The sequence below is a fragment of the Myxocyprinus asiaticus genome, chromosome 21, assembly GCF_019703515.2.
Source record: "Myxocyprinus asiaticus isolate MX2 ecotype Aquarium Trade chromosome 21, UBuf_Myxa_2, whole genome shotgun sequence".
Lineage (NCBI taxonomy): Eukaryota > Metazoa > Chordata > Actinopteri > Cypriniformes > Catostomidae > Myxocyprinus > Myxocyprinus asiaticus.
Window position 1 is genome coordinate 23,743,509 of NC_059364.1, and position 25,301 is coordinate 23,768,809.

Genomic DNA, 25,301 nt, shown 5'->3' on the forward strand with positions numbered 1-25,301 from the left:
TGGGCCCCCTCAATGTATATTGGTCTGGGCCCCTTTCATATTACAAAATACAGTTAAAAATTTGTTGTGGGCCTACAGGCCCCTAGAATTGTTACTACCTTTCACACCATTAGCTACAGCCCTTCTGCCATTCTATCCACTTATTTTTATTTCTGTAGTAGGACATCGTGGTCTGTGCCACAAGTGACTTGGGTGGTGATTCATCCGATGACGAGTGAATGGTACAATAATGACAATTGTGTTAAGTGAACATTATGCCTCTTTGTATGAGAGTAGGAAACAGAGTAACGATGTTTGTTATTCATCATCTTAGTTTTAAGACATTTACATACTTTAGATAGAAACTTACATCTTATTAGTTCAGTTCAAGATGTCTTTATTGACAATGTAATACAAAATTCATCTTAGTTTTTTCAAATACATTTAAAAGGAGACAGAAATCTATTATTGTACTGAGAACATTTTTTTTTTTATTATTGTTATGATGATTTTGATTGTTGTAGTTGATCCTTGGGAGGAGGAGTTTAAGATGATTGAATGTTATTATTTGTTTATATACATTTCTGAATTGCATAATTGTTTGAAGAATATATTTTTTTCAGTTTATGTAAAGGGAGATGATTTATTCCATGCCTCCATCATAAGATGTAGACCTACTATGCAAGTTACTTTGCCTTTGACTTGTAGTTCACTGTTGAGTGTAATCAATTGCTTCAGAAATCCTCAGTTTGGAAAAATCCATCTTCTCTCTTTCACTTTTAGGATGACATCCACCAAAGTGTAATTGCAATATATCATTAAATAAGCAAAGTCCAGAGCAACTGAATGGTTCACTCCCACAGCACAAAGCACAAACACTTTAGCTGGTGAAACGAGATACTTAAAGCAATGAAAATAACAATGAATCTTTAATCTGTATTTATAACTATATCTAATACTACATACAAGCTATGGGTGAATGAATTAACCTATGCAAATTTACAGAACCTGATATCATCAATGTATTAATGCATTAATGAGGTGTTTTGCATACCTCAGTTGTACAGAGCGCTTCATAATGTAGTGCGCTGAAGGGTAGAAAAAAGGTGAAATATCAAACGTAGGCAGGTCACTGGCCGGCACGCCATTGTATTTCACAGTTGTCCCATACAAATCATCACTTCCTTTGCAACACATTTTACCATGTGCAGCATTTAACACATGAGTGATACCCAGTTTCCATAGGCCATACCTGCCATGAGACATGTACCTGTTTATAAAGGAATAACACATAGTAGGGATCATGTTTTTTTAGTTGTTGTTTTTTTTTTAATGCACAGTATACAAGCCACAAATAAATGCACTTACATGTCCCCCAGAAACAAATTAGGCCACATTTCATCAACATTGTTACAGGACAGTTGACCTGCATGCAATATATCCTCCAACTGTTCAACTGAGGGAGTTTCACACAAAATGTTGCTGGTCACTTTTTGATCATAATCACCTCTCTTCATTTTCGGGGATAAGGAAAGAGCAGTTTGGAGTGTAGCAGCCTTGTATTTACAATGTACGTGAGTGACAAGGTCAGGTGTGAAACTTCTGCATTAACTTCCTAAACCCAGTAGATGTCAGTGAATGGTCAGTTATTAACCCAAGTATCTGTTTTTGCTTGGGAATTATTTGGATGGCTAAATACAAACATTGCAGTTTCTTAAAGCAGAACGTGAGAATTGACCATATATGCGCTGTTCTCTAAACGTTCTATAAAATTGTCTACACCAAAAATCTGAACCCTCTGCGTTGGTCATTAATGGAAAGGGATATAGCTGCAAGCAGAGCTCTAAAAATGGGCGGGAACTCCAAACCGCCAGCAAAGAAATAGGGAGCACCTAACCAAATGTAGGTTACCTAACCCTTTGCCTAACCCTAACCATGTGTGGAAGTGATGCCCCCTTTTGGAATTGGAGCAACCCCCTTTTGTAGTAACCCCGCCCTTTCTGGAGTAACCCCGCCCTCTTTTGGAAATTACACCCCCATTTGGAGATCTCCAGCCTGCAGCACTGATGATAGGTCTTAGGGGCCATTCACATCATGTTTTTGCATCCGCTCGCGCTGTTTTTTTAAATTGTTTTCCTGTGTAAATGTGCAAGATGGCCGTTTTGACCGTTGCGCTATTTTTTTCAGCATCTTCTGCTACAGCACAGCGTTTTTAGACGCCGTGTCAATTTAAAGGTGCTGTAAATGATTATTTAATGGAATGGTGTGGCAGAAAATGTTAATTCTTCCTGAAAGATATCTTACTGAAATAAGTGTCCTAAGGTATCACTGGTCTCTGTAACAGCATTAGACTGTGTAAACAGCAAACAAAATGTGACCGCGGGCCGCAGACACGTTCTTTGATCAGCCAGTCAGTCAATCATTTTGCCCGTTCTAGTGTAGTAGTTAAAGCCAAGTATGTGTAGTTGCAGGCCGGAGATCTCCAAATGGGGGCGGAATCTCCAAAAGAAGGTGGGGTTACTCCAAAAAGGGGTTGCACCAACTCCAAAACGGGGCGTCACTTCCACACACTGTTAAGGTTAGGGAAAGGGTTAGGTTAGGGGCTCCCTAGTCCCGCGCAGCCTTACCTTTGACTTAAGCAGCAAAGGTCTGGGGTCCGTCGCAACTAACATTGGCAAAGAACCGCCTACTTAGACAGGAAAAGCCATCTAACTGACATGTAAAGCGACCAGTCACAGTCTGGTTTGTCATTACCTGATGTTTAGGGGCCGGGTTATCAGAGACGGCTCATACCATAATAAAAGACCGGCATGGGAAAATAAATAATTTATATAATGGTGCACGAGTCTCCTCGAGCGATTGCACAGAAAACACATGGGAAAAAATAGGAAAATGTGTAGCGAGTGTAAGAAAAACACAGAACCTCATTACAGAGTATTTCACAGACATAACTAAGTAAACAAAGGAGAATATACAGCTCTGCTCATGGATATCCGCTTTACTTTCTGCTTGTGAACTCGACTCATGCTTCCACCCGGACCACAAACTAAACTCTCGGAAATCCTGTAGAAGTCAGCCAATCAGATTTGGTCTGACTGGACTGAGAAAGTGTTTCAAATTTTGTGTGCTATAAGCATCAGACAGTTAGTACACAGACTGTGAGTGTGCCATCTGAGGCTGAGACTAGGGGCTCCCGATATCTTTAATGGCTGTTTGGAGCTCCTGCTCCTTTTTGGAGCTCTGTCTGCACTGCAGCTATATCCTTCTCGTTAAAGCGGAACATTCAGGTTTAATGCCATATTCAGATTCGTAAGAGCTGTCAGCTGAGTGCGCCACAGTATTTAACTACTGCTGTGTTTGACAAATGTGAGAGGATACACTTGGTCACAAAGGTATCTTTGTAGGGCAGTGTTTTGGAAAGAGGGGTTGGGTCTCAGTCTCGTGGAAGTTCCAGAATGGCTAAAATCGCTTACAACACCTTTAAAAGGGACTGCAGTTGTTAAAAACGCATCTTGAGATGCCTAGCTTTATTTAGCTCAATAACACTTTCACTGTGAACAGCCCCTAAAACAGATGACCATACATTTCAGTACACTGCCAGACTTGGGCCTCTGCAGAACAAAAATGGGCTTTTCCCAATTAGTGGGCGTTTTCAAACCATTGAGATTCCCTACTTTCATTGGATAGTTTAGAAACGCCCATCCTGGTTTGGAAACGCCCACTGATTACTACAATAAGATTCCCTACTTTCATTGGATACTTTAGAAACGCCCATACCGGTTTGAAAACACACATTATTGTTCTGCAGAGACCTATACTTGAGCTGAGTTCGGAATGGCATACTACTCTTACTACTTCTGCCATGTCTGTCTATGGCAGAAATAGTAAGAGTAGGATGGTAGTACGCCATTATACACTCGGCCTTGGACACGGCTTTATTTCCATGCCAACACCAACTGCGCCTGCGCTAGTACTTCTGGTGCCGGGCACGCGCTTTTCCTGTCCAAACGCACGCGCCTTGAGTCCTCCCGCAACATCATCCTCGTGAAGTTGGAGTCACAAGAGACTCGAGCGACAGTTGATCAACGCGCGAGAAATATTCGCTTCAACACCGCGTTCGGTGTAAACTGGCCTGCTTTTGTCCTGTGGTGTTATCGGTTTTTATCAAAACGGTTGTGGTTGGTTGAGCTGTAACACACACCCCTCCTGTGAGGAGTAGACTGAGCTCGAACAGGAGTTTGGTCATCAGCATCCGCTCCGGATTTTTACCGTGTGCTAGCTACTTATCCGCCTCCACCTTTATGGATTTTATTTTACACTAGTTTTTTTTTTTACACGACGCATTTTAATCGATCCTTGTTTGACCACGGGATTGTCTTTTGATTGACGAGCTAAATATAAAGGACCATACACATGTAGCCGTTGAGAAGCTAGCCGAGGAAGTGGACTGTTACTTTTCCATCCTTGTATGGTGGAAGGAGTCGCATTGAATGATTCATTTGTAGACGTACAGTTATGGAAATGCTAAATGTCACATAAGGGCTGATGTCTGGCACTTTCCGAGAGTTGTATAGCTTCGCTGTCATCCTCAGAATCAATTCGAGCTGTCTATAACTGTACAGTTAAAAGAGTTAGCTGGGGTTTGACCATCCACAGCTAGCCCTTTAGCCAACTCCCCCAACTGATTAGGTTGTTAGTTTATGTTGCTTCAGTTCATTATTTTCAACCGCAAACACTTTGATTGTGTTTTAGACGATGTCCTTTTTCAATTTTCGGAAGATTTTTAAGCTAGGCACGGAGAAGAAGAAGAAACAGTATGAGCACGTTCACAGAGACGTCAATCCTGAAGAGGAGTGGGAGATCGTGGGAGAACTTGGGGATGGAGCCTTTGGGAAAGTCTACAAGGTAAATATCATCCAGGAGGTGATTATGTCACCTGATTTAATGTTTTATTGAGTAATCTTAACTGAACATATCTCCAGCTGTACTCGAGTGGTTCACTGCCACATGTTATCGTGACTGTGCAGCACTCGCTTCAATACATGCTGACGATTTCATTCATTAGAGTCAACTAACTGCGGTTTATTTCACATCTTGGGTGTATGTGGTCTTGTAGACTGGCAAAATGAGACCTGAAAGGTCTTTTGAGTTCAAAGGTACAGTTATGAGTAATAGCCTATAGAAACATTTGCCATGGTAACCTCCGTTTCGTCCAGAATAACCAATGTCACCAACAAAATAATTGAACAATTGATAAAGCTTGTGACATTGGATGGTGATCCCATATTTATTTATTATAACCCGGAATATTCCTTTAATTGAACTTGAATGAGATTGACAATAAGAGATTTGAACTCTTGAAACAAAATAATATTATTTGTGTTTATGTCCTCTCCTCATCTTCTCAAATATTTAGTTTAGCTCGTGCTGAAGAACAAGTTGGAGTTGGTAGTTAAACATCACACAATTCACACCATTCCTGTCGTGCTCTGCCTGTTGCAGGCCCACTTTAATCGGATGGAGAATGTTTCCATACTGCTCCCATTTATGGAATGCCTTGTGTTTTTGACATCATGTTGGGTGTGTTCAAACTGACATGCTATATTTATTTTTACAAATACATCTTGAGGTATCTTTTAGTGACATTATTGTGATGCAGGCAGATTAGTTTGTTGCCATTAGGAAGAGTCTGTGCTGTTAATGTGGCTTTTCAAGCAAAACCAGATGCAAAATGTAATGAATAACATAAACATAGCTTCAGTTTATGGACAGCCTTCTGATTTTCAGCACTTACGCTGAAATAGGCCTATGCAATCTACATCATAAGATGTTGTCCAGTGAGGAAGTAACACCCTGTGTGAATGAATTTTACATCTCATTCAGAGGTGTGGTCAAATATAGAGAGAGAATGAATCAGCAGGGCCTTCCTGCCTTAGAGTTTAGCAGCCATGATAACTCTTTCAGCATTTGTGGAGCTTGTAATGCTGGGGGTGTGGGAGATTTATAAATATTTGTTACTCCTGTGGTTTCCAGATATTCACTCTTGTTTTTAGTCATATCAGTTTTCACTCTTGCCTCTGAAATTATTACTTCAAACCAGATGCTAAGAATTCAGTCGGTGGTCCAAATCTGACCCGTTGGAAGCTAATCAGTTGCTCACCACCAAAATGTTCTTGCATATGAAGTTGATATTTTACATTTTAAATCCAAGAGCAGAAGAAGAATCATCAAGTCATTTTATTCATTGGCCCCTAGCAAAGTCTGTCTAGCAAAACCTTATTCACACTGGGCTCTGATCGCTGGATATTGGCAGGATCAATGCCAGGGAGCCTTCTGTGTGAACGCAAGCCGGTGCCGGAATGCCTTAATTTTATCCCGGGATCAGATCCTAGTAACAATGCCGGGGTCAGTCTCTGGACGTGTCTGTGTGAACAAATGCAGAACCGATACCGTGCAGGTTGTGTGTCATAGTGATGGCATATTTATCATGCAAAGGAGGAAGTTTGAGTGCAAAATAGAGATTCAACAGTTTCACTGTGTGCCGCGGTTTAAAAAAACATACAGCTGTCATAAACTATTGCCATTTTTTTTTTCATTCAAGGCATTGTGTGACAGGATTTATTTAAAACATTTTTTTTTTTTTTTTAATATACAAGTACAGAAAGTAACGTTTCCATTGTAAATATTAGTTAAATAAAAAACAAAACAAAAAAACAATCATCCACATTTACAGCTTCACCAACCTGACATGATAAATGCATTTTTTATTCAGAGCGAAGCACACCAAATGTCGGAACTTTATTTCCCCCTCATATATGGTGCGGTTGAAGTTCGCGATGTAGGAATACTTTTGTTATTTAAAAATAATTATGATTACCCAGTTTATAAATTGTGATGAAATAAAGTGCCATCTCATGCAGGGAAACACTCCAAACCTAAAGTAAGTGAGAGCTGTGGCTTCGTTGTGTATTCATTGTCAAGTGTCAAAATTACTGCCATATTATACATGACAAAGTTAATAAATGACTTTTATTGACATAATATTTTAGTTTATCTTCTATTTATTTGAATTAGATCAGATAGAGTTGTTAGAGGGGGATTTTACGCTGTAATATGGTCATGTTACAACGTGCCCCGTAGGCGGTTGTAACCCGTAGATTGTAACATTTCACTTTCCTTTTTTCAGGTAGACAGCGAAAAAAGTGCACACTGTATTCATAAAACAAGAACACGTATTTATACCAGACATATGTAAAAATAATATGAAAAAACATAGTGTATTTACACAAACTTAAGAAAACCAAAAAGTGTTAGTTTGTGCCCTGCTCTGCCCTACAACATCCGTGAACATCATTCCACAGAATTTGTGAAAATGAATGTAGGCTAAGTGAAAATATGGTAGGTAGGCCAAAGACCCCTTTACATAAGAAACACAACCAGATACACTTTTACCAGTTTTGAAATGACTCAATACAGCTTTTTAGCTCGGCTTAAGTCAGTCCACTGTTGGTCATCTTTGGAATGCTCTCGGGAGGCTATTTCCATTCGTGCCAGTGCCGCTCCTATCTACTTGAATGGGGAAAGACCAAAATCTCCTAAAAGGTTGGTCAAGATTTTGATCAAAGTACATATTTCAAATCAGCAGTAAAATCTGACAACACTGCAATCATAAATTGTGACTCTTTACCCCAGATTACGCTGAAAAACGAAATTTTCCCGGCTTGTATAGCTAATGTATAGCGCATGCGCTTTGAAGAGTTGATTGACAGGTGATGTCTGTATCTAAAAGGTGATTGGCTCTTTTACCTGTAAGGCGGGACTTCCTTTCTACATCTGTTGACCCTTGGCTGCCGTTGGGCGTTCCAATTTCTCCCATTCATTTTAATATAAGTGGCCCATCTCTGCTAAATAATCTCTGCCCCTAGTCACCCTGCATTTTCTAAAGTAGCCCCTGAGCAATGAAATTTGAGTATTCCAGGCTATTCAAACCAAAATTTCATATCTGGAATTTCTGGTTGATAATGTTGTTATTTCTCTGATGAGAGCATATTTGTGTCTAACTTTGCTGGATTTGGTTTTCTGTTTTATTGACCAGGCTATTGTCATTTGTTTGAACAGTGAGGCAGGTTTGCCATTGACCTGTCATTGTGTATTCTTATTAATATTAGTACAATACAGTCTTATGGCAACTATTTGCTCTTCCTCAAGCTGACAATGTGTAAGAAGTGTGACCCGCCCAGGCTCACTGGGGCGGTGGAATGAAATGAAAATCAAATGAACCCTACTCACAGAGTTAACATGGTTGTTTCAGATGTGCACATGCTGTGTTTATTTCCTGTCTGTCAAAGGGTGGGCAGGCGTGGGGTTGTACAAAGTGAAATATAGAGAGAATACTTTCTGTTCAAATAAACTCTGACCCACTCACACGCTTTCTCTTTCTGCTCCTCTGTGTTGTCAGGTAGCTGTAAACAACCAGAAGATGATCCCAGAATAGAAATGGTGTTCCTGGTCATAGATAGGAAGTGTAGAAAGGCATAATGTGTTACACCTCCCATTAGTCACTTCTGCTATTTGATTCTTTATTAGCACATAGGATAGACCTGACAGGCGCAAAAAGTTATTTGCCTTTGCCTTTGAAGAGTGAACCATGTTCTGTTTCCGTCTTTTTCTTCTGCTTTTAAAGCATAAATGGTGTTGCAGGTTACTGGGAGGGGCTTTTCTTATGAAAGATAATTTTTTGTTACTTTTTACCATTTTTCATTATAGATAATGAAACACGTCTATGATTTCCATTATTCCAGAGTGTCGTAATACTGTTACAAACCTGACGTGTGGGCTTATTACTCAATCACAGAGTATTTAATATTTAAAAAGAGTCAGTTAGCAAGGCCAGAAAGCTTTGATTGTTAGAGGTTTCATTATGAATGTCTCTCCTGTTGGAGTAAAGCTGGGAATAAGGGGTTTGTAAAGAAGTAGGTCAAAGGCAGTAAACTAATCGCACCACATTCAGGAATTTGTTTCTCACAGCCATTTGTATTTTTTAAATTTGATTACCTTTGTAATAATTTTTGTTACATAAATAATTTTTTTATATCATGTATATCCACTGTTTTCAAACTGGGAGGCGCCAGAGCATGTCAGGGGATGCACGGAGATTAGTAAAGTAAAAAGATACATAAACACAATAAAAATGTCTTCATCCATATACCGTTTGCGCGAGTGCAAATCTCTCCGCCTGCACGCGGATTTCCCTCTTTCTCACACATCTCGTGTGCTCTCAAATATATGCTGCTCTATAAAAATCTCCCTGCTCTCGCTCGTGTCCTGTGCACTCACAAATCTATTATAAAGCATTATAGCTCTGCCTCTGTTCATCAGTCACAACATGTCCATTGTTACGAGTCCAACATGATGTCGGGTCGATATGTCTACATTTGTTTGTGACGAGTGCAGTTTCACATAGAGATGGACACTGGCTCATGTGATGCGAATTTATCACAAATATAGGCTAAAAACAGTTAAGTAATTCCATTGTTATAAGGGAAAGCATGTATTTGTAATAAAAATAATGCACAATACAGTTAATAGAAATATTTATAGTCGTTAATCACGCACCAGTGTATGACGTATTGCCGAATGAGTCTGTCAGAATGAATTTAAGGTTATTGATCATCATTGTTGAATTTCTCCAATGCCTGAAATATTATGAATTTTGATAATATAGAAAAATACCTGATACAACTTCAAATAAGTGGCCAGAATGCTGTTTTTTTTTTTTTTAGTGGAACAAAGATATTTTTGATATTAAGCATAGGATATATTATTTATTATTTACTAGGCTATTATATATACACTATATTGCCAAAAGTATTCGCTCACCCATCCAAATAATTGAATTCAGGTGTTCCAATCACTTCCATGGCCACAGGTGTATAAAATGAAGCACCTAGGCATGCAGACTGCTTCTACAAACATTTGTGAAAGAATGGGCCGCTCTCAGGAGCTCAGTGAATTCCAGCATGGTACTGTGATAGGATGCCACCTGTGCAACAAGTCCTGTCGTGAAATTTCCTCGCTACTAAATATTCCACAGTCAACTGTCAGTGGTATTATAACAAAATGGAAGTGATTGTGAATGACAGCAACTCAGCCACGAAGTGGTAGGCCATGTAAAATGACAGAGCGGGGTCAGCGGATGCTGAGACACATAGTGCGCAGAGGTCGCCAACTTTCTGCAGAGTCAATCGCTACAGACCTCCAAAGTTCATGTGGCCTTCAGATTAGCTCAAGAACAGTGCGTAGAGAGCTTCATGGAATGGGTTTCCATGGCCGAGCAGCTGCATCCAAGCCATACATCACCAAGTGCAATGCAGTGCGTCGGATGCAGTGGTGTAAAGCGCACCGCCACTGGACTCTAGAGCAGTGGAGACGCGTTCTCTGGAGTGACAAATCACGCTTCTCATCTGGCAATCTGATGGATGAGTCTGGGTTTGGCGGTTGCCAGGAGAACGGTACTTGTCTGACTGCATTGTGCCAACTGTGAAGTTTGGTGGAGGGGGGATTATGGTGTGGGGTTGTTTTTCAGGAGCTGGGCTTGGCCCCTTAGTTCCAGTGAAAGGAACTCTGAATGCTTCAGCATACCAAGAGATTTTGGACAATTCCATGCTCCCAACTTTGTGGGAACAGCTTGGGGATGGCCCCTTCCTGTTCCAACATGACTGCGCACCAGTGCACAAAGCAAGGTCCATAAAGACATGGATGAGCGAGTTTGGTATGGAAGAACTTGACTGGCCTGCACAGAGTCCTGACCTCAACCCGATAGAGCACCTTTGGGATAAATTAGAGCGAAGACTGCGAGCCAGGCCTTCTCGTCCAACATCAGTGTCTGACCTCACAAATGCGCTTCTGGAAGACTGGTCAAAAATTCCCATAAACACACTCCTAAACCTTGTGGAAAGCCTTCCCAGAAGAGTTGAAGCTGTTATAGCTGCAAAGGGTGGGCCGACGTCATATTAAACCCTATGGATTAAGAATGGGATGTCACTTAAGTTCATATGCATCTAAAGGCAGATGAGCGAATACTTTTGGCAATGTAGTGTATATTGGCCTATATACAACATTAGTGTATGTATATACATCTGAAAAGGGGGTGGGGGGTGCGGTCTTGTACATTTTGTCAGAGGGGGGGCTTACTGTTTAAGACTTTGAAAACCCCTGATGTATATATATCAAGAAATAAATGCCTGTTTAAAATGCAGTAAGTAACAAATTAATACAAATAAACTTACTTACTTTTTAGTTTCAGCATCTTATGGAAATGGTCGAAACATGTCGATCATTTACAGCAAACGTGATGTGATAAACAGCTGGAGTGATAAAAATAATAAGTACGTAAGATAACCAGAGCAGAATGTGGCGACAGCTCCACAGATTGTCAAGAAGTTATTAAAATAGTTTGTGTGATTGTTGTGTGCTGTACTTGTCTAGTCAGTGTTATTAATCTCCTAAATATGCAAATTAGAGCATTAACCCAGGGTTTAGAAATATACAGTATGAAATCTGGAATCCTGACTACCAAGGATAAATTAATAATCCAGTTTAAAATATGAATAGTGTGTGACAATGAACAAGATCACTTAAAGTTATATTCCGGGTTCAATATAAGTTAAACTCAATCGACAGCATTTGTGGCGTAATGTTGATTACCACAAAAAAAGAAACAAAAAAGAAAAGAAATCGTCTCGTCCCCTCTTTTCTTAAAAAAAGCTAAAATGGAGGTTACAGTGAGGCACTTACAATAGAAGTAAACGGGGCCAATTTTTGGAGGGTTTAAAGGCAGAAATGTGAAACTAATAATTTCATAAAAGCACTTACAATAATTCTTCTGTTAAAACTCAAATATTATTTGAGCTGTGACGTTTGTAAATTGTAATTGTAATAGTCATTCTAGGGTTTGCTGACTAGAGCTCAACCAATATGGGATTTTTGAGACCGATACCAATTTTAACAGATTACCGATATGGTGGCCGATATAATTAATGTTAGAGCTTGAATGAAAACAGACCTTTTCTATGTGGATTTTTCACAGATTTTGCACTGATATGACTATGCAAAGGTACTCCGAAGGCTGCGTTATTAAACATATTTTTATCAAAGAATATTTGACATTATTATTATACATTGTCAACAAATTCTAGAAATGAACACTGAGAAAATAAAGAATAAATAAAAATACAATAAATAGCTAAATAAAAATCAGAACTGTATGTTCAGTATCAGTCAGTTGCTGACCATTAAAATAAAGAATAAATAAAAATACAATTAATAGCTAAATAAGCATCAGTATTACTATTTAGTATCAGTCAAATGCTGACCATTTAAAATAAAGAATAAATAAAAAATAAAATAATTAGCTAAATAATCATCAGTACTGTTTAGTATCAGTCAAATGCTGACCATTAAAATAAAGAATACATAAAAATAAAATAAATAGCTAAATAAACATCAGTACTGTTTAGTATCAGTCAAATGCTGACTATATTAATACTGCCAAGACAAGAGATAAACAGATAAGCAGCGGTGTTACACCGTATTCTGCTATACAAGTTCAGGGGAAACTTTCAACGGTGGAAAACCAGACTTCTAAATATTACATTTTATAAATGCAACGACTGGAATTGTTCGGTTGAAGGGGGTACCAAACTGTGAATCCTGAACAAAACATGCTCCTCATTACATGTTTACTACATTACCAAAAGGAGATGTTAGGAAGTATGTTCATCTCAGTCACCATTCACTTTCATTGCTCATTGCATCCCCCCCCCCCCCCCCATACAATGAAAGTGAATGGTGACTGACATTGTCATTCTACCTAACATCTCCTTTTGTGTTCCACAGAAGAAAGTCATATGGGTTTAAAAACAAAATGAGGGTGAGTAAATGATGACAGAATTTTATTTATTTATTTTAAGGTTTGTGAGTTGCTTTTGGAATGCCAGGGAAATACAGCATCATATAAGCCATGTGTGTCTTTGCAAGTTGTTTAATTCCACTGGTTGACTTTATCTCAGGCTCAGAACAAGCAGACCGGGATCCTGGCTGCAGCTAAAGTGATTGATACCAAAACAGAAGAGGAGCTAGAGGACTACATGGTGGAGATTGACATCCTAGCCTCCTGTGACCATCAGTACATTGTCAAACTGCTGGATGCCTACTATTATGAGAACAAATTATGGGTGAGTGACTTTTCTCAGGAAGGCTTTGGTTACATTGGTTGTAGTGCGGCCGGACATACACGCATACACACACTGAACTCTGTAGGAGGAGTAGGAGTGAGAACACACTACACTCTCACATTGCTCATCAAAGAGTAGCACTTTGAAGAAGTGTTTATACACAGACTATATTGTGTCTTGCCATGTTTTTCTCACATGAAATCAAAATGTACCCATTCCTTTCTGAATAAATGTCCCTGGTCTTGTAGTGTATGATTCATATACTTAACCAAAGTGGTGTGGCTGGAGAAAAAGAATGGCCTTGGCCCTCTGGCCATAATTTGAGGGGAAAAATGTATTTATTTGGGCATGATGTATTCATAATATTCTAAACTCTTAAAGCATTAGAACCTTGCTTTTAAACACATGGGATATTCTGCAAAAACAATTCATGTTTTACTGCTGAAACTATATTTTTGGGGTGACAAATGTCCAATTGTAACCTAGTTTGTGCGAGTCACTCCTGGCAATGATGATAACCTGGACAGGTACAATATTAGGAAAAAATATTATTACAAACTATTAATATTAAATTAAATGTTATACATTTTCAATAAAAAGGAAAAATATAAAGGGTCAAAAGGGAATTTCACAGTTCTTTTCAAGTCTTCACTGAATGATTTTATATAATGTGATATATTAACCATTTAATATGTATATTTTATCTAGAGACCTCTGGTGAATGAAATTAGCTAATTCCATGTTATCACCTTTTCCTTGTTTTACCCCAATATTAGATGGGCTATGAAAGAAGTTTGGATTTTATAAGCTGTAGAAGAGCGTGTGTTGTGAATGAACTCTGTATACATACACAATGATTTAAAAAAAGAATAATAATGGCCTTCATAAGGTTACATATTTTTACACCAAGCAGCCAGCCAATAAAGTTGACACACCTGGCTTAGGGATGCACCGATACCACTTTTTCTCTTCCAATCTGATTCCAGTATCGGAAATCTCAGTATCGGCCGATACCGGTCCTGATCTGATACCAGTGTTGTTTTTTGCATAATCAGTTTAGAATATCTTTACATTATTGGGTGTACTCTTCAATATGTAAAGAAACACAAACTTATTAAGAAACACTTTATTGTTAACTAGTATACTGGATAATGTAGCAGCAAAATTAACAGTAATTCCAGTATAAGTCATCAGTAGAAATCAGCCTTTTTTTTTTTTTTTTTTTTTTGTACAACTTGTATCTGGACTTTAAAGGATTCAGATCTCTTTTTTTGTTCAATTTAGTTGTAAGAAATCAGCTCACTTTTCATTCACACAGTTATTTTTTAGAACCCATTCAACTTAAATATTATTATAATTTGTAAACAAATTATAATAATAATAATATATTATAATAGTAATATATAGTCATATATCTCAATCGTGCACCTTTAACTTTTAAACCCTCATGCTTTTATTTTGACATTCTGAACTCTCCAGGAAGTCCTGTAAGTGTGTCCGTTTGTAGGCAAGTTCACAGTAGTTTAATTCGCTTCTTATTCAAATTCTGGTAAAAAAAAAAAAAAAAAAAAGCACCTCCAGTGCCGTTCTAAATGCATATTATAAGTGAACTGAACTATTGAGCATCTACATCTGAGATGTTGTTTGTGAGTAGCGCTCAAATATTGTGCACCGCGTGAAGGCTAAAAATAGGCACGCGTGTCAACAGCATTCACTGATGCGCTGGAGCTGCGTGTGCATTTCATATATTTACTTATTAAACACAGCCTTTTGTGATTCACAGAGCTATTGCACATTTTCAAGTGGCTTTGAATAAAATGCATGAATCATATGAACTACTTTTAATTGTGTTTTTATGGTTCTTTTATGTTATTTGTTGAGCTTGACAGTAAGGAAAATGACTAACACAGTATCGGATTTGGATCGGGCTTGTCGGACCGATACCTGATCCGTTTAAAAACATCAGTATCGGAGCCAATACTGATCCAGGTATCGGATCGGTGCATCCCTACCCTGGCCTAACATGTTTCGATCCAATCAAATCCTGATAGATAAAATCAAGTCCTGCTATACATCATTTCCAATTATTTCTATAGCAATTTGTGAACCTGCTTGTCTCATTTTTCATAATTTGATTCTGAGTAATGACAAGGCTCTTAGTCCACAATGTCTCTCACAGTTTTTCCCTGTCTACTGTCTTGAGTCTATCAGTGAATAATGTTTTTCTTTTATAGAGCTCCCTAGATAATTATGGCAGGATGGTTTCATATGACGCCCTCTCTGCGGTTGGCATGTATAGAAGGATAATGGCCCATTTCAGATGACCACAGAAAGTACTCATGAATTAATTAGATGCAAGTCCAGTCTGCTTTGCCTGGCTGATAATCAAGAAATATTAATACACTGCTCATACCAGCACCACCATGTTTCTTAATACTTTGAGGGATGCTTTCTACAGTCTATGTTAGAGCTGAATAAAATATGAATAGAAACTGTGTTAAATTTGCACTGCAATCAATTGTTTGTCACTTAATGTTAATTCTCTAGTCTCCTTTCAGTGTTTGTTTATACAGATGCAGTTAACTTTTCATGGGGGTTTGCATTAAATGGAAGAACTAAAACTTTAAATGAAGAGCTGTGTCCAACCGTAATGCTGTAAATTATTCGGGTTTCTGATATGACTGCTTATGTTACTTTGTTTTCTCTGTCATCTTTGGTCTTTACCTCTCTTTATCTCTCTCCTCTTATGGGTAAGGTCACAGTATAGAATTTTTATTGATTTTGCTGCAGCACCTGTAACCTTAGGCAGTATATTAATGACCAGCTGCTCTGGCCACTGTAATATGATGGTGTTCACTTACACAAAGCTTTTATCATGTCACTTACAGTTTTAAGTTTCATATAGGGTTGCATTGCAGTTGGTTGCCATTATCCAATATACTGACAAATAAGTGAATGGTTGAGTAAGCTAATAAAATTGGTAATCACGTTAGCAATTTCGCAAAATGTTGTGTATCGTCATTCTAATGATACCTGAGAGGTGCATTTACAAAGACCACTGAACAGGATTGTAAGGGAAGTTATTAGTGCTTTGTATAGATGCCAAAAGAAACCCATATTATGTTTTGAGCTTATAATAGGAAGGTAAAACACTACAATGCAATAAACTGGTCAATTGTAGCATCAGTGTCAAACAAATTTTTAGTTCATTCATCTTCTAGACTTCTTTCTCCCTCTTTCTTTAGATTCTCATTGAGTTTTGTGCCGGAGGGGCAGTGGATGCTGTTATGTTGGGTGAGTTTTATTTTCTTTGTTTAATAGAATGAGAAAACTAGCATTGTGGTTGTTTTGAGTCATTTCTACTGTGCACTCAGTGAAATTATTTTCCATTCCTTTAGACCTCACTGGCACACCAGCACGCTGTGCTCATTTTTGCCACTGGACTGGACCAAGCATATAATTATCAAAGTCAGATTTCAAGAAGTGGTTAGGCTCTTTTTAAAGTTTCTCAGCCTTTTTCTGTGTTACTTGGAAGCATTCTAAGTCCCCAGATAAATAGAGCTTCTGTGTCAAATGGTGACATTCATTGCCAGTCAATTGATAAGTAGACTTTCAGATTTTTCATGTCAGTTGTATTAAAAATATACATCTAATAAGCTAGGGTATCTAAATAGGTTATAAGCTAAACGCATTTCTTATGTTGTGCTTTCTTGCACATTAGGGGTCGCTTCAAAGGGGAATGCATTTTCATTTGCGGAAGACATGCTCTTGCATTCAGAAACAGTTGGACAGAGCACATCAAAATATTATGGAATGCAGTGATCTCGTGCATAAACAGTTGAAGTCAGAAGTGTGCATACACTTAGGTTGAAGCCATTAAAACTCATTTTTTAACCACTCCACAGATTTCATATTAGCAAACTATAGTTTTGTCAAGTTGTTTTGGACATCTACTTTATGCATGACATGAGTAATTTTTGGTTGACTATACCACAATTCCAGTGGGTCAGAAGTTCACATACACTAAGTTAACTGTGCCTTTCAGCAGCTTGGAAAATTCCAGAAAATGATGTCAAGCCTTTAGGCAATTAGCTTCTGATAGGCTAATTGGAGTCAATTGGAGGAGTACCTGTGGATGTATTTTAAGGCCTACTTTCAAACTCAGTGTCTCTTTGCTTGACATCATGGGAAAATCAAAAGAAATCAGCCAAGACCTCAGAAAAAAATTTGTGGATCTCGTTCATTGTTGGGAGCAATTTCCAAATGCCTGAAGGTACCACATTCCTCTGTGCAAACAATAGTATGCAAGTATAAACAACATGGGACCACGCAGCCATCAGACAATTCAGGAATGAGACTGTCTCCTAGAGATGAACGTAGTTTGGTGCGAAAAGTGAAAATCAATCCCAGAACAACAGCAAAGGACCTTGTGAAGATGCTGTAGGAAACAGGTAGACAAGTATCCATAGCCACAGTAAAACGAGTCCTATATCGACATAAACTGAAAGGCTGCTCAGCAAGGAAGAAGCCACTGCTCCAAAACCACCATAAAAAGCCAGACTACAGTTTGCGTTTGCAATTGCACATGGGGACAAAGATCTTACTTTTTGGAGAAATGTCCTCTGGTCTGATGAAACAAAAATTGACCTGTTTGGCCATAATGACCAGTGTTATGTTTGGAGGAAAAAGGGTGAGGCTTGCAAGCCGAAGAACACCATCCCAACTGTGAAGCACGGGGGTGGCAGCATCATGTTTTCGGGGTGCTTTGCTGCAGGAGGGAATGGTGCACTTCACAAAATAATTTTCATGACGAAGAAAAATGATGTGGATATATTAAAGCAACATCTCAAGACATCAGCCAGGAAGTTAAAGCTCGGTTGCAAATGGGTCTTCCAAATGGACAATGACCCTAAGCATACTTCAGGTTGTTTCAAAATGGCTTAAGTCTGCATGTAATGGAAGGTGCGACCACCATTGTGTCCCTGAGCAAGGCACTTAACTCCAGGTTGCTCCAGGGGGATTGTCCCTGTTATAAGGGCACTGTAAGTCGCTTTGGATAAAAGCGTCTGCCAAATGCATAAATGTAAATAAGTACTAATGGTTCACCCTTGAGCATCTCGATGTCTCCCAATGGTAACGCTAATTTTTCAAAACTAATTGTTATTTGCTATTACTGCTGCAACCTTTATTACATTAACTGGTGTTTAATTACTGCATTTTGGCAGGGTTTTAAATAGGTTGCATTGCTTAGAACAGTAGCCTAAAACTATGTCTAAATATATAGCTGGCAGGTAACGCAGCTAGCGACGACCACTAATCACATGCTTACCACATTCAATCGGCAACTTTAGATTATTATATGTCAGACTGTCTTAACATTAATACTATGCCTCTCATTCAGGTGCTGAATCTGTTAAGGACAGATATTTCACAAACCCCATTTCGTGTTCTGTCCAATTTTTGAAGCATTCGCGGGTGAAATGCCTTGAACACAACCACGACCCCTCTGATATCCCTTCTCCTTTGAAATGCAAAAAATCAAGCCATCAGGCCCGCCATACCAGGGTATTTTGAGGATTGGGAAAAGGGTTTTGTGAGAGCCACAACCTAAAACGCACCTCCTTGCCATCTGTTTGTTATGCGTCTTTTTTTACTCGTTGTCAAAGCTCAAAGCAGACTGGCAGTTGGAGGGGATTGGTTAAAGGATGTTCTGCCCAAGCCGTCAAACTGACATCATCAGAGAAGGAATGTCATTCCAGAGGCGAAGCTAATTTTCAGATTTTGATTGAAGATTACGAAGATTATTGTTTTTTTCTTTTTTTTTTCTGTGGGTTAACATGCATGGATGAATTGTTCACCACAAGACTAGTAATGTGTGCTAACAAAGCAAATGGGGTCAATTTTGATTACATGCGGACTTTAAGGACAACAAAGTCAAGGTATTTAAGTGGCCATCACAAAGCCCTGACCTCAGTCCGATAGAAAATTTGAGGGCAGAAATGAAAAAGCATGTGCGAGCAAGGAGGCCTTCAAACCAGACTCAGTTACACCAGTTCTGTCTGGAGGAATAGGCCAAAATTCCAGCAAATTATTGTGAGAAGCTTGTGGAAGGCTACCCAATACGTTTGACCCAAGTTAAACAATTTAAAGGCAATGCTACCAAATACTAACAAAGTGTATGTAAACTTCTGACTCACTGGGAATGTGATGAAAGAAATAAAAGCTGAAATAAATCATTCTCTCTACTATTATTCTGACATTTCACATTCTTAATAAAGTAGTGATCCTAACTGACCTAAGACAGCAAATGTTTTCTACGATTAAATGTCAGGAATTTTGAAAAACTTAGTTTAAATGTATTTGGCAAAGGTGTATGTAAACTTATGACTTCAACTGTAAATTGGACTATTTTTACACCAATGCAAAACTCATGGCAGATGCGCAAAAAAAACGGCACAAGACGGAACAGCCAAAGACATCCATTAAAATGTGTATGGCTGTAGCGGTGGTGTTTTATATATTTGTATTATATATATATTTTTTATATGTATGTATGTATGTATGTATTTATGTCTGGCACCAACAATCATCCATACGATTATCTAATCAGCTAATCATGTGGCAGCAGTGCAGTGCATAAAATCATGCAGATACGGGTCAGGAGCTTCAGTTAATGTTTACATCAACCATCAGAATGGGGAAAAAATGTGATCTAAGTGATTTTGGACCATGGCATGATTCTTGATGCCAGATGGGCTGGTTTGAGTATTTCTGTAACTGCTGATCTGCTGGGATTTTCACAAATAACAGTCTCTAGAATTTACTCAGAATGGTGCCAAAAGCAAAAAACATCCAGTGAGTGGCAGTTCTGTGGATGGAAATGCCTTGTTGATGAGAGAGGTCAACAGAGAATGGCCAGACTGGTTTGAACTGACAAAGTCTATGGTAACTCAGATAACCGCTCTGTTCAATTGTGGTGAGAAGAATAGCATCACAGAATGCTATTCTGAGATGCGGGTCGGTGCTGTTTTAGTGGCAGGAGGAGGACCTACACCAATATTAGGCAGGTGGTTTTAATGTTGTGACTGATCGGTATATACAGCTGTGCTCAAAATTTTGCATACCCTGGCAGAAATTGTGAAATTTTGGCATTGATTTTGAAAATAGGACTGATCATGCAAAAAAACTTTTATTTAAGGAAACCCACAGGTAACCTCAGGAGAAATACAGGCTGCTCTGGAAAAAGACGGTGTGGTTGTTTCAAGGAGCACAATACGACGATACTTGAACAAAAATGAGCTGCATGGTCGAGTTGCCAGAAAGAAGCCAATGCCACAAAAATGCCCAGTTACAATATGCCCGACAACACCTTGACACGCCTCACAGCTTCTGGCACACTGTAATTTGGAGTGACGAGACCAAAATAGAGCTTTATGGTCACAACCATAAGCGCTATGTTTGGAGAGGGATCAACAAGTATTGTGCTCCTTGAAACAACCACACCGTCTTTTTACAGAGCTGCCTGTATTTCTCCTGAAGTTACCTGTGGGTTTTTCTTTGTATCCCAAACAATTCTTCTGGCAGTTGTGGCTGAAATCTTTCTTGGTCCACCTGACCTTGGCTAGGTATCAAGAGATCCCCGAATGTTCCACTTCTTAATAAGTGATTGAACAGTACTGACTGGCATTTTCAAGGCTTTGGATATCTTTTTATATCCTTTTCCATCTTTATAAATTTCCATTACCTTGTTACGCAGGTCTTTTGACAGTTCTTTTCTGCTCCCCATGGCTCAGTATCTAGCCTGCTCATTGCATCCACGTGAGAGCTAACAAACTCACTGACTATTTATACACAGACACTAATTGCAATTTTAAAAGCCACAGGTGTGGGAAATTAACCTTTAATTGCCATTTAAACCTGTGTGTGTCACCTTGTGTGTCTGTAACAAGGCCAGACATTCAAGGGTATGTAAACTTTTGATCAGGGCCATTTGGGTGATTTCTGTTATTATGATTTAAAAATGAGCCAAACAACTATGTGATAATAAATGGCTTCATATGATCACTGTCCTTAAATAAAACACAGTTTTTTTTGCATGATCAGTCCTATTTTCAAAATCAATGCCAAAATTTCACAATTAAAATGTGTGTTGTTCAACTTTTGGATGGTTTTACAACAGTTGTCAACATCTCTCTGGCAAAGAACCTACTTCATCCGTGCATTCTCTGCTGGTTGGGTATTTTGTTATCCAGGAAAATACATCAAGTGTGAATAAATTTGTATTGTTCCCTCCTTAATGATATTGCAATATCCAATTACATCGGCAACTCCTGGTCTGAGGGATCGTTGAATATTCTTGCTTTAGTGATTTTTCCATTGAAAATTAATTTATTTAAAAAACGAAAAACTTAAATCAAATACATTTCTAAATTCAAATTGCACTCCAAACGAAACGAAAAAGCTGTTAAAATAATGAAGTGATCAAAAAAATTAAAAATAATAATTATGATGATAATAATCACTGAAATATAAAACATGGTTCGAGGTTAATGTGTTTTTGTATTTTATTATTTAATCACAGATGTGTAGGCTGCAGAGTTGTGGACACAATGAACTGCTCTGTGGAAATAAAGTGAACTGAACTCAAGCTGAGATGTCTGAGGTCATATGCAGCACTCATAGATGATGCTGTTCCTGCAAAAAAAAGAAACAAAGAGTGAGAACCTTTTACACGCGCATGCTCCACGAGACTGCACGCCTCTGAACAAACAGCGCATCATACATGCGCATAGACGGCTTTTCTGTCATCTGTTCTTAATAATATAATAAAGTGTGTTTCTTCAAGCGCATCTGTGTATCTATGGGAAATTATTTGTAATATTAATTTGATAATAATAGCCTAATAATAATAATAATAATTTAATACAAATACGAGCCAAATATCGTCTTGACATCGTCAAAGGCATCAACTATTGCCGATCACTCTGACCATCGTCGATCCCCAAGATCATTGTCTGTCGGCACAACCCTAATGTGCATTTCTCTCTATAAATTAACATAATGTTCAGACAGTCTGCATGCTGGTTTTTCCGACACATTCAAAATCATTACCGCTTTTGCCGGTGTCACTGCGGCTCGTTTCATGTGTGCCCTTGTAAAATGTATAGTTTAAAGGCTCATTATTATGGTTTAGTATTTCTCTGTAATGTAAAACAGTGTTAGCAATGTTACTTATAACATTCTTTCTCAGCCCTGGAACTCAAACCATTTTCTGATGCCCCCCAACAAATATATTCAAGTAATTATATTAATATCATAAACGCGCGACTAGTCGACTAATGGCTTAAATTAACAAAGGAAAATCTTTGGTCAGGGCAGCCCTATTTAAAAGTAGACAATTCAAGCTTTCTATAGACATATAGGTTCATTTTCGTGATGCGCTCCAGACAGAAGTTCACGGAGACCGAGATGGCAGAAAGCGCATCCTCTATGATTTCTTTATTTTACAAAACCACAACATTTTGCTGTTATTGTGAGTGTACACAAATAAAAGTAAACCCTTTATAGTTTCGAATGATGTCTTTCTATTATCTGTATGACCAAAAATGACGGAGTATTTCGTTCTGCTGTTATCAGGGAAAAAGTCAGGGGATCGCGCTTCAGGTGACCACAGAGGACTGACTATGTTATGTTATCAATATGAAAAAACAACTCAAACAGGAGCAATTCAAATATTGAATTTTGGGGGCATTTCCGACCCTGCACGACGCTATTTTGAACCAACGCCTGATTAGCTTGCTTGTTGTTAAGTTGTTCTGCTGGCTCTATGGAGATTAATTTTTTTATAGTGGTATCATTTCACAGCAGTAGAAAACAATGTCAAAGTTTAGGGCAAACATTATCCTTACCTGGCTGTCACAAATGAAGGCTGGTCAGGTAGACTTCTATGTTGTGTGGAGGCTGTGACAAAGAATGTTAAAAAGGGGGAGGGGCAGGGGCTTGTGTGGTCTCGCAGAATTACAACTTAAATGCAGATGTCACACGTTTAATTGAGAATTGATGCCAAGGGCCAAATTTAAATAAAAACTAAAATATAAATAAAATAAAAAATAAGAAATTACTTGCAAAAAAGGCACTTATCTAGTGAAAGAGGGCGGGTGCTTAAGCACCACTTGGGGTCTATCTGTGCACGTGACTGCCTGCCTGAGTTTCCTCAACAGTCGGAGGTGGCACAAAATTTGACGGAGGCGGCCGCCTCATAATTCTCTATGCAGGAAAAACGCTGAAAGGAAAAATATTTATGAAAAAATCTAGATAAACTAGTCAGCCTCACTAATGACTAGTCAGTTGTTGGACAACTAGTTGACCATCGTAAAGCCAAAGAATACATTCTGTGTGCCGGTATGTCTTGCACAGTGTGTGTGCAGTCAATTTTTTTCAGACACGCAGACAGGGACGTCCTTGTGCTTTGTCAGCATAATGCGCCTGTCGTTTACTGCTAAAAGAGTATCACAAAGCAGTCTGAGTGTGCATGCGTCAAACACGTCTGATTGAGCTTGCTGTCAAAAGAGTATTTTTTTTTACAGTGTCAGAAGCTGTCTCCAATCACAAAGCATGCTACTGAAGTTAATGGAAAAACATTGTGCAATTGTAAGTAGTGTCTCAAGAGATTTTTTTAGGATTATAAAATCTCTTTTTCTGATGGCTGTTTAGTCTACAGTGATAAAAATCTGGCTTCTACATTTAGCCTGTAAAAGAGGTGTTGGTGGGAGGTGTTATGTGTGAGGAGGAGTTCTCATGCTTTTGTTGACTCATTGTTTGTGCTGTTATGACTCCCTCTGTTGCCTTCTGTCTATTCTGTCATGTGAGGGCCTATCCGGGCAGCTCTGCACCAACAAAGGCCTGTTCACATTGCTTCTTATACATGAGAGCAGTATGCTCTACCTATCCAAGGACAACAACATAGAACAAGTCTATTCAAATGAGCCAGAGTCCTTTGTCACTGTAACGTTGTAGTTTATGTGTCTAGTTCAACTTGAATAAATATCACAGCAAATGTTAAGATCTGTAGATATATGTTTGTGACTGTGTATGTGTTGTGTGTCTGCAGAGCTGGAGCGGCCACTAACAGAGCCTCAGATCCAAGTTGTGTGTAAACAGATGCTGGAGGCACTGACTTACCTCCATGAGAATAAGATTATTCACAGGGACCTGAAGGCTGGAAATATTCTCTTTACCACAGATGGGGACATCAAATTGGGTAATGCCTTTCATGAACTGTGCTTAAATATTGGCTCTCAGGCAACTCTGGGTCAAATGGCAGTATTAAAAATCGGTAATGCCAAATAGATCTTTGGGAAATAAAGGAATAGTTAACACAAAATGAAAACTTTGTGATCATTTACTCACTCTCATATCGTTCTAAACCTGTATGGCTTTCTTTTTTCTGTGGAATAGAGTAGAAGATTTTAGGCATAACACTGAACTGCTCTTTTCCATGCAAGGAAAGTGGATGGTGATTTATACTGCCAAATTCCAAAAAAGGACAAAATAAAAATGCACATAAATGTAGTCCATATGTCTACTGAAGCCATACAATGATATTTGTGAGCTCCCACGGAGGGGAGGATTATCAGTAAATATAGGCTTACATTTTGGTCTGTTTCTCACACAGAGCTATCGCAAGGCTTGAGAAGATCTTCAATGTGGTACATATGTACAGTAGTATTGAGTACTTTTGATACTTATGTTTTTGGCAGCGTAAATCACCATTCACTTTTGTTGAATGAATGACATTTACATTTTTCGATGAACTATCCCATGTTATAGGGAAGAAAAGGCAAAATCTCAAATATACGTTAGTCTTAGCTTTGACGTTTTTTAATGGCCAATATAAGAACAGTTCTCATTTATTCCATATTGCTGTCAGCCATATGTCTCTAAATTTTATTAATGTCTCTTCTCAGCTGACTTTGGAGTGTCTGCAAAGAATACAAAGACCCTACAGAGAAGGGACTCTTTCATTGGAACTCCATACTGGTTAGTCACTCAATTTATTAAGTCTTACTCCGAATCATGAGGAGGATC

General features: G+C 38.6%; 2 protein-coding genes across 4 annotated transcripts in view; one reads left to right on the forward strand and one right to left on the reverse strand.

The window, feature by feature from the left end:
• Positions 1-516: 516 nt before the first annotated feature.
• Positions 517-6,036, reverse strand: LOC127411892 (dual specificity protein phosphatase 13-like). Its single transcript, XM_051647751.1, has 4 exons — positions 6,000-6,036; positions 1,348-1,450; positions 1,045-1,249; positions 517-879 (listed from the first exon to the last, which is right to left on the reverse strand). Exons 1-4 carry the CDS (start codon positions 6,034-6,036, stop codon positions 724-726), a joined length of 501 nt encoding a protein of 166 aa, XP_051503711.1. The 3' UTR covers positions 517-723.
• LOC127411889 (STE20-like serine/threonine-protein kinase) overlaps positions 3,807-25,301 on the forward strand; it is a 47,741-nt gene continuing 26,246 nt past the window's right edge. For 2 of the 3 annotated variants that reach the window (XM_051647745.1, XM_051647746.1), the window contains exons 1-5: positions 3,807-4,884; positions 13,050-13,214; positions 16,460-16,508; positions 24,325-24,474; positions 25,181-25,253. In XM_051647745.1, the coding sequence (XP_051503705.1) occupies positions 4,735-4,884; positions 13,050-13,214; positions 16,460-16,508; positions 24,325-24,474; positions 25,181-25,253 (587 nt within the window). In that variant the 5' untranslated portion in view covers positions 3,807-4,734. The remainder of the gene's footprint in view (positions 4,885-13,049; positions 13,215-16,459; positions 16,509-24,324; positions 24,475-25,180; positions 25,254-25,301) is intronic. The other variant, XM_051647747.1, reaches the window with a different exon arrangement.

What these genes read in the sequence shown, in the direction of transcription:
- LOC127411892 (XM_051647751.1), bottom strand. Translation starts at nt 6,036, where the DNA reads ATGACTAAAAACAAGAGTGAATATCTGGAAACCACAG. An exon ending in TGAATATCTGGAAACCACAG is followed by an intron (nt 1,451 to 5,999) that starts GAGTAACAAATA and finishes GCAACATTTTGT; the next exon opens with GTGAAACTCCCTCAGTTGAA. An exon ending in AATTTGTTTCTGGGGGACAT is followed by an intron (nt 1,250 to 1,347) that starts GTAAGTGCATTT and finishes CTTTATAAACAG; the next exon opens with GTACATGTCTCATGGCAGGT.